The 9,675-nt window shown below is 48.8% G+C and overlaps 1 protein-coding gene across 1 annotated transcript in view; it reads right to left on the bottom strand.

Annotated features, from left to right (window-relative positions):
• Positions 1-789: 789 nt before the first annotated feature.
• Positions 790-9,675, bottom strand: part of cubn (cubilin (intrinsic factor-cobalamin receptor)) — a 32,509-nt gene continuing 23,623 nt past the window's right edge. Inside the window, exons 52-66 of the mRNA XM_062480335.1 lie at positions 9,174-9,399; positions 8,895-9,082; positions 7,964-8,120; positions 7,554-7,703; positions 6,993-7,181; positions 5,722-5,851; positions 5,268-5,485; positions 3,693-3,898; positions 3,296-3,458; positions 2,963-3,171; positions 2,623-2,767; positions 2,332-2,513; positions 1,834-1,999; positions 1,349-1,584; positions 790-1,098 (exon numbers count right to left, since the gene is read on the bottom strand). Coding sequence (XP_062336319.1) covers positions 991-1,098; positions 1,349-1,584; positions 1,834-1,999; positions 2,332-2,513; positions 2,623-2,767; positions 2,963-3,171; positions 3,296-3,458; positions 3,693-3,898; positions 5,268-5,485; positions 5,722-5,851; positions 6,993-7,181; positions 7,554-7,703; positions 7,964-8,120; positions 8,895-9,082; positions 9,174-9,399 — 2,673 coding nt within the window. The 3' untranslated portion in view covers positions 790-990. The remainder of the gene's footprint in view (positions 1,099-1,348; positions 1,585-1,833; positions 2,000-2,331; positions 2,514-2,622; positions 2,768-2,962; positions 3,172-3,295; positions 3,459-3,692; positions 3,899-5,267; positions 5,486-5,721; positions 5,852-6,992; positions 7,182-7,553; positions 7,704-7,963; positions 8,121-8,894; positions 9,083-9,173; positions 9,400-9,675) is intronic.

Below are 9,675 nucleotides of genomic sequence, written 5' to 3'. Positions count from 1 at the left end.
AGTGTTGGGCTGACATTGTATTCACCTCATCAGTAGCAATTTTCACACACAAACTTGCATACCATAAATGACTAATGCAATAATCTAGATCCAGATGTATTTTCCCTCTATTGAACTGGAATGAGTTGATACTTGGTCAGGGACGTGGTATGAAAAGGGGGTCAGCTTTGAGTCGATGCAAGTGTTGGTAGCCCAGTTATGGGACACTAACTCTGGTCCTGTACCTCGCTGTTCCAGGTGGACTGTTGTTAGCTGGTCATTCCCTTTGACCTTTTTCTATTGCAAGGTATTTGTAACATAATTGGTGCACATCTTGGTTTGATATTTTCTATTTTCATACAGTCTATACAGCCTTTTTGTATGCACAGGCATCCATATTGTTTTGTTCTTGCATGAAATGCGTAAGATGTTACAGAGAGAAAGATTATTTGCATATATTTGCATTTGGTACTATAGTATTACCCAATAAGCAATGGTTATATTTCATATAATGCATATTTTTATTTTCAAAGCGTAAGCCAAGTATTTAAATCAGAACATGGTATTTTTTGAGTATTGTAAAAAGGGAACTGTTTTTTGTTTTGAAGGCACACTTCTATGTTTATGCTGCGATCATTTAAAATGAGCATAAAGAGCCCAGAGAAAAGACAACAGAGTTGCCACTGTTATACAATACTGCAAACAATTAACAAATAAAGTCCTTGCATGTAAATGCTCCGCTGTCTTTTGTGGAAATTATGTCTCAGACACACATTCTGTCCAATGTTGAATTTTTTTTATCACGCCACCTCTTCACAAACTCACTGAAAAACCCAGAATAATTCTTTCGAAAATTATCTACAAAAAATCAACTTGATTCAAATACATTCTTAGGTACAATTTTAGATCATTTGCAAGTATATACACGTAATTGGTCTGCAAAGATGGCACTTTGTGTGTTTAGTTTTCACTCGATTCTAGAAGGTGTAAACTGTGTGTGTGCTGTTCCTCCTAGCTGCTCCACGTGAGTCTGAACCCTGAGGGCAGGACTGCAGACTGGGCCTGGAACACGATGTACACGTGATGAGAGGAAGCCGTGAAAGGAGCAATGTTTGTCTCCTAGAAATCAAAAGAGAAGGGGGGGGGTGGGGTTAAAACAGTGACTTTGTGGTCCCTGATGTAATCCCATGATCCGCAGAGCAGCGTGACAACAGGAAGCATAGAAACAATATTACTAATTAAAAACCGTTTTGAGAAGAGATATAGAACGGCGTCTTCATATCCTCTTACTCTATGAAGATAAACCAGAAAGATATAAAGCGCCGAATGGTCGATATTAATTTTTTTAGGTCATCATTACGAAACTTACGGCTCCACAGTATGGACCAATAGGAGGAGTGCTGGCGTCATGGCCATCGTAGAGCTTCAGGAAGTTGTTCTGGCAGTCTCCCGGGTCATCGATAGCGATCTGGGCGAACGTCACGGTTACCACGCGTCCGCTGGGGGCCTGGATGCCCCACTCACAGTGCGTCCCGTTGGCATACGTGCCAGGGTAGTTAGGACTGGCCAAAGACCCATGGTCTCCGTACAGCATGCCTCCACAACCTGGCAAGAGAACACATACAGAAATACCCATAGCAATGGCATCCAATCAAATCTCTAAAACCCTTTTCAAAACACGAGGCTGAACGTGATCCTTGCTAACGCCAAGTCTGTGGCTTTGATTCTTGAATGGATCCCATGCCTAAAGAAATCGAGCGTGTGGCCAGTTTACACTTCCAGACGCTGTGGTGTGCGTCCATGTCTTTCACCAGAAGCGTGCCTGGCCGTGATTCAAGTCTACGGGTGTCTGACCTTGAGGCGAGGAGGTCCACGTGGCCTCGAAGCCGTCGCGGGTGCCCGAGAAGTCGCTTTTGAAGCGGAGGTACAGCTGGTTGGTGCGGGGGAAGACCGGGTCGGGGATCGTGCTCCCACAGAACTTCCCCAGGAGAGGGGCGTCCGCTGTGCTGCCGTTACGCACCTGAGGCAGAGCGGGGAGTAGTGAGCGTGCTGAGCGTGCACGAGGAACAGGCGAGGCAGCTCTTATCTGTGTTTATGTCTTTGTGGCCTGACTGTGGAAGTAGTTCAGTGTGTGTGTGTGTGTGTGTGTGTTCTTTGTGCACCACTCAGGAAGTAGTTCGGTGTGTGTGTCTTTGGGCACCACTGTAGAAGTATCTCAGTTTGTGTGTGTGTGTCTTTATGCCCCTCTGTGGAAGTAGTTCAGTATTTGTGTGTGTGTGTGTGTGTGTCTGCACCACCGTGGAAACAGTTGAGTGGGTGTGTGCTGGCTCCGTGTCCACCCGGGGTTCTCACCTCCAGATAGTCGTAGTTGCAGGTGCTGTGCCTCTCCAAGTCGAAGCTGTTGAAGAACAAGGAGATGGAGTTGTTCTGCGGAGCCTTGAGGATGATGGTGCAGTCCATGTTGTGTGGGTAGACCTCCGGCCAGCCCGGGCTCTTCAAGTACCCATACTCCTGCTCGTAGGTCCGACTACAACCTGGGATGAAGACACCAACAGCTCAGACCAGCGCAGAGTAATCAAAGAGTGGAAGGTTGGGGTGAAAGAGAAGCAGGAGCTATGCGATGTGAATACGCGTTTTTTTTACCTGCCACCTGATAGGTGAGGCTCATGCCATTGCCGCCGATGAAGGCGTCGGACTTGAAGTTGACCAACATGGTCCTCCCGTAGCTGTAGAAGTCAGGGATGTGGGTGTCCGCAGCACAGAACTTGTGCGACTGCCCATAGTCTCCCTGTGAAACAAGAAACAGGGATAGAGGTTCCTGAGCGTGACCGCCTAATTGGCAGTTTCACCTCGACGAAAGCCCCCAAGGCACATATGATGAATTCGTAATCAATTCGAAATAAGTTGAGGATTTTTGCGAATCTGTCTTCATTTTTCATCTGTCCATCTTCCCGCACCCGTCTTCCTCCCCGGGAACTCTCACCACTGGCAAGTCGGTCAGCCCCAGGTAGTTGGTGCTGCAGCTCTGGCTGGGCTGCAGGTGGAACTGCTGCACCACGATCTTAACGCTCTCCTGGGGGGGCGCGTCCAGCACCCACCGACAGGACGTGAAGTCCGGGTAGGCGTTGGGGTGGTGGGGCGACGTCAGGGTCTGGGCCGTTGTCGTGGCGTTCAGGTTGCCTCCGCACAGTCCTGGATGGATGCAGAAAGGCACACACACAAACAAACTGAGCACTGTACGCTACATAAATAACACCACTTTTCCACAGCGTTCATATTTAGGCTGCCTCTGGAGGGGTGATTAAGGTTGTCTTACTGTCGAGTGCCCTGTAGGTGGCGTTGAAACCCTTGCGTTGGACCACGCCGTCTGAGACAAAGTGCACGGTCAGGAAGTTACCGGCCGACACAAAAGGACCTGGGACGTCGTTACCACAGAACTTCCCAACCAGAGGGTAGTTGGAGTTTTCACCATCATAGATCTGGTTACGAGAGAGAGAGAGAGAGAGAGAGAGAGAGAGAGAGAGAGAGAGAGAGAGAGAGAGAGAGAGAGAGAGTGTGGGGTGGAAGGAAAAGAGGGGAAGAGACGGAAAGCGAGAAAGGAATAGGGATGGGTATGGTAGTAGCTCGCAATTTTGCCTATCTGATTCAAAGGCATGAATGAACAAACAAAAGACTGAATGAACCAAGGGACAAGCAGGAGCTCCAGTGTTTACCCTGACAGAGTCGTATCGACAGTTGGTGGTGGGGGAGCCCTCCAGCTCGAAGGGAGAGAAGGTCACGTTGACCACTTTGTTGACAGGCACGGAGATGGTCCACAGGCAGTCCAGAAGAGGTTCATAGCGACCGTCCATGTTGATGTCTGGAGAGCCAAACATTCCCATGGGCATGGAGAGGTAACCACCACATCCCTGGGCCTCACCTGGGGGGAAGAGAGACACACACACACACACACACACACACACACAGCTAAGGGTTGGTTTCTACCAAGCAGAGCATATAACCACATCATTTGTACTCTATACATGTCTTTGTTGCATAGATGTTCTTCTCTTATTGCCCAGCAGGTGGCAGTAACAGGTCATACACGGGGGTGACTTAGGTACACCTCAAATAGATTTTCCCTTTTTTTTTTCTCCATCCTCCTAAGTCATGTAGTAGTTATCTACTCAGCTGTCACCCCATACTGCTGTCTAAGTTGGATTCCACTTGGCTGGTGTATGTAGACCGATCGTGGATATGGATACGGTTGAAGCTGTGACCCGTCCAACATTTTCCCATGGGAGAGTGAATGTGTGTGCAATCAATAAATCTTCCCCCTCCTGCATTCAGTTCGGACATTAACCACAGACAAGTCTGGTCCCTCATTCAAGGGCAATAGGGGAGAAGGAAAATAGGAGAGTGATTTAATTGTGACAGAGGGAGGGGGGCATGATTTAAATGTGACACACACAGAGGGGTGTCTTTTATGGTGAGACAGTGACGGAATCTGTGGTTGAACCCCCTTTTTTTTACTTCAGGCTTCATTGTGTTATATCCTTTCTCTCTCTCCCATCCGCTCTCCTTGTCATCGTCCTCTCCCTCTCAGCCCAGTCGTTGTTCACTAATATGTCTGGCCTGCAGCTTCTTTCATGGACAAAAGCAGCTTCTGTGCAGAGGACTGTCCCTGGGCCAGACACAGCCCTCTCCCCCCCACCCCCAGGGTTAACCAAACACTGCTAAGGGCTCTGACTCACTCACCAAAAATGACCTCATGGGTGGACATTTGTAAGCCGAAACATGATTTGAGACAAGCAAAACAAGAGCCTGAAACAGGAGAGAGAAGAGCAACTCTGCCCTCTCTAACTAGCTGACTGAAATCTACTGGACTCTTAGTGGCCTGAAGTATTTCAAGTCTGAATAAATATTGCGACACAAAACATGCACGCCCATCTTTGACATCTATATGGTTGGGTTTAGGCTTACAGAACAACAGTATATGTAAGAGAATCCTAAAACCATACACAGTATTTATTTCAAAGACTCCCGATCTTTGACTAGAGGACACTGCAAGACAACTGCCGGCAGAAAAAAAAACATGAAGAAAAAAAAAAATCACTTACAGAGTCTAGTTTCCAAGATAATCATGCGATAATCATGTAGTGTTCTTGGGTCACTGTGACTAGACATCTTTGACTCTCTTTTAACCGTAACCTTTAGCGCACTACACCATCAGCTTTCATGTAAACGATTCAGAGCGGACCAACCCGGTCATAACTGACCGATGCTGACCTACCCGGAAGTGGACCTACCTAGAGTCTCTCTGTAGGTGGCTCTCCAGCCCAGCCCGTGGACGGACCTGTCGGTCCTGAAGACGATGAACAGCTGATTGGTGGACGAGCGGAGATCCGGGGGCAGCTGGCTGCCACAGAACCTCCCCACCAGGGGGCCCAGGGTGTTGGGCCCGTCGTACACCGCCACGTAGTCAAACTGGCAGCTGGAGGACGCCTCAATCTGGAAGGTGTTGAATCTGCAGAGGGGCATGGGTTGTTTTGTCAGAGGGAGAGCGGGTGTTTCGTAGAACGCACCTCACATCCCGAAAACGGCGCGTCGTCGAAGACATCGTCTCGTTTCGCTTTGTTCAAATGTCCCACCGGAAGAACAATAAAAAGAGAAGGCTTGATCTCCACTCCTAAGTGCTCGTATGAGTCGATGGGCTGTGAATCGAAAACCGAGCCCAGCCAGACTGTCTGTCTGAGGACTCACTTGAGATCGATGACCCGGTTGTCTTTGACAGCGATGTGGTACGTACAGTTGATGTTGTGGTGGTAGTTCACAACAGACAGAGCTGGGCTGCTGACGGTACCTGCAGTGTTGTTGAAAACCCCTCCACATGCTAGCAAAGAGAGAAAATATTGTTAGGATTCTTTCAGGGTCGTGTCAGGAAATAGTATAATTTTCATACATTGAACATCATTACCGTTGTCATATATACCATAACATCGAAACCATTTGTTTATTGCAAAATATGTATAAATGGCTTGTTCAAGTTCAGCTAATGTTATGTGTGTTCCCTTCTACATCAATTGCTTTAGATGAAAGCCATAGCTAACTGGCAGAGTAAAACCATAATATACTTAATGTCTTAATACAGAGTCAGTCTGTGTGAATCTGACCCTGGCAGTGAAGAGACATTAGTCATGGTCCAGGCCTGAGACATCATCTAATGAAGTGTGGTTCCCTCTTCATTGTAACAAGGCTATAATGGCTTCCTTGTTACCACACGGCTTAACTATACCAGAGTGATTAACAATCCTGTGAGTCTGATTGTTCAGACAGACACGTCAGACAAAAGTCACATGAATATAGGGGAGATTGTGGGTGAGGGCGTGCGTGTGTTTGTGTGTGTGTGTGTGAGCGTGTTTGTGTGTGCGTGGAGAAAGCATGAGTTGCACCTAGATCTCTCTGACTCTCATTCTCAGACACCATCTCTCATTCCTTCTTTCTGACAATCTCTCATTCTCATACTCATACACAACCTCTTTCTCTCGTCCTGTCATCCTCCCGCTCTCTCTCTCTCGTTCTTTCTCTCTCTCTCTTTCTATCTTTCATTCTCTCTCTCTCTTTCTATCTTTCATTCTCTCTCTCTCTCAAATCCCCTCTGATTGTTTGAAAGCGCAGTGTCTCCCCATTCCTAACATTCTCCACAGTGGGCTGAATGGAGGGCTGGATGGCACATTCCCCCAGCGGGGTAAACAGCCCCCCCAGTCATGGAGGCTTCATGCCAGGGGGCAAGGGGGCCCCGGGGCCTGGCAGACCCACACCCACAGCCCCCCTCATAGCCCCAGCCCCCCGATCTCACTGTGGAATGAAAAACATCCGGCTGGCAAAGCACTCGGATAGATCAAGTCAATCCGACCCTATCAAAGCCATCCTACCGTGAAACGGTGTGAATGGAGGCTGAGATTTGAGGGGACATCATTCACTACCACTTGACCCAATACAACGCGCGCGGCAGTGGTTGCCATGGCACTCACGTATGGCGCTGTACTCGGCCATGAAGCCGTTGTCATTGATGACCGAGTCGGAGTAGAAGTTGACGAGCATGGGGCCGAAGGTGGAGAAGGGGCCTGGGATGGTGTGGCCGCACACCTTGGCGAGGGGGGTGCCCGTGGGAGACCTGCCCTGGTACACCTTCACCCCGTCGTAGGCACAGGTGCTGTGCACTGTGGGGGAGGAACGACACGGGTGAAGAGCAGCTCTGCGGGTGTACTGCATTGGTCTTCAACACTGGATCTCGCTGTCCTTTCCGGTAATGTTCTAGATGTTTCCTTTCTCCAACACACTTGATTTAGACGTATGGGTTGCTATCAAGCTCTGCAGAAGCCTGCTACCCATTCATCTGAATCAGGTGTGTGGAAGCAAGGAAACATCTAGAACATCCAGGACAGTGAGCCCTGAGAACAGGGTTGAAGACCAATCAATGTCATCTACATTGAAACAACAACGATGAGATGAAAGCCCGGGGCTCATCCAATAGGGACGTACTGAAACGATGACATCACAGGGTGAAACCCCAAGCCCCTGCCTCCTCTTACTTTCAACCTGGAAGGTCTTGAAGGTGAGGAGGATCACAGTTTGGTTCCCAGCGTCGATCAGGTAGTCACAGTTGGAGCTGTAGGGGTACTGGGCAGGGTAGTTGGGTGACAGCACCTTGCCACTGGGGGCTGTGAAGTTGGCGCCACAACCTGAGTTGGAGAAACGATGATGAGGAGGAGGATGATGAGGATGACACTATAGTACTGAACTTCCCTTTCAGGGGAACACAGATGTCTACAGATTCTGCTGTGATTACCTCAACCAAATCAGTTTGTCTTTCCAATAACAGGCGTGAATGTTTATTCCCCTTATAATACGCAAACATTTTCGAACATTTTATTCATGTCAAGGGCCTCGTTCATGAGAGAGTTGTGGAGTTATCCCTGGTTATCCCAGGTGTGTCACTGACGTGTGATGAAGGAGGCCAGGAAGCCTTTGCCAGGGGAGCCTGTGGACTGGAAGCGGGTGGTGATGGTGTTGAAGGGGGCGATGACGGGGGCGGGGGCCGTGGAGCCACAGCCCATAGCCAGCAGGGCCTCGTTGGTTTCTCTGGCGCCAGACCACACCTGCAGGATACATGGGCTGCATTACAAACAGGACATCAACTCAGAGAGGGAGAGAGAGGGGGGGAGAAGAGTGAGACAGAGAGAGACAGAGAGAGAGGGGGAGAAAGAGAGACAGAGAGAGAGGGGGAGAAAGAGGGACAGAGAGAGAGGGACAGAGAGAGAGAGAGAGAGAGAGGAGAGAGAGAGAGAGAGAGAGAGAGAGAGAGAGAGAGAGAGAGAGAGAGAGAGAGAGGGGGGGGGGAGAAAGAGAGACAGAGAGAGAGGGGGAGAAAGAGGGACAGAGAGAGAGGGACAGAGAGGGGGGAGAGAGAGAGAGAGAGAGAGAAATAAAGATAGCAAGAGAGATAGAGAAAGAGAGAGAGAAATAGAGAGAGAGTGACCTTGCTTTCATTCAGTCTCGTAAATAAAAGCGTCACCCTCGAACACTGATTAAAAATCCTGCACACGCTGTAAATCCGCCCGAGAGCCCCAGAGCGGCAACGTTAGTGTGTTTGTTTCTGCTGAGCTCAGCAAACTAAGCATGTTCCGTACACATTCGTGTGTTTGCTGCCCAGCCGTAAACATGTAGGGTCCTGTAGAGAGGGTATCACTCCACAAACACTCTCCCATCTTACTCCAATTTGAACTCTTCCATACAAAGACACTTAAAGTCAACAAAAGGAGGGAGAATTCCTTTACATTCGTAGCTACAGTATTTTCTATGCCCAGTATTCAGAAATATAATTGTGTTAATGTAAATAAAAAGGTATTTTGGTACAGCGTTTTTTGGGGCACCTTGACGTAGCTACTCTGGCACTGCCCACTGCTGTCTGGAATCTGGAAGTCGCTGTTGAAATTCATTTCCAGGTGATTTCCCTCATGGGCAATAATCGTCCAGGAGCACTCGATGTTGGCAGGGAAGTTTAGAGGGTAGTTAGGGGACTTGATGGCGCCTGTGTCTGCATGGATCACCCCTCCACAACCTTGGGTCAAACACAGGCAATGAGTCATGTTCACTAACATTTCAACTAAAGGACAACGTCTCATGCTGGTCACCCATTGGTCCATCCTTACCTGAAGAGTCAGATGACCAGGTAGCGACGAACCCTCCATGGGCAACCAGGTGGTCAGCCAGGAAGACCACCACCATCTTGTTGGACCCAGATTTGATGGTTCCTGGTGAGGTGGTGCCACAGTACTGGCCAATGATGGGAGATCCTGAGGAGGCGCCGTTGAAGATGGTGACTGAGTCCCAGGAACACTGGCTGTGAGCCTCCACTTGGAAATAGGTGAAGGTCAACTAGAGGAGCATAGAAGGTGAAGTTTAAGGGTTCATGCAGGCCGAGACGAGCATTAGCTTAGCCAGAATTGTATTTTTGGCAGGTCATCTTAAAATAAGGGGTCAACTGAAAACAAAACAAATCAACAAATCCTAAATGTTTTGGGTAAGCAATCAGAAATCGGAAGATGTAAATAAGGGGGCCTAGGCCCCTCCAGGCCTCCTTGTGGTTACGCTTCTGGTTGCCAGGCCCATAACGTAGGAACACGTGCGTTAAATAAAAGGTTTTCCAAAGTT

Source organism: Osmerus eperlanus, chromosome 15 (genome assembly GCF_963692335.1).
Source record: "Osmerus eperlanus chromosome 15, fOsmEpe2.1, whole genome shotgun sequence".
Lineage (NCBI taxonomy): Eukaryota > Metazoa > Chordata > Actinopteri > Osmeriformes > Osmeridae > Osmerus > Osmerus eperlanus.
Note: the sequence above shows the minus strand (reverse complement) of the source record. Positions and strands in the feature narration are given on the sequence as shown.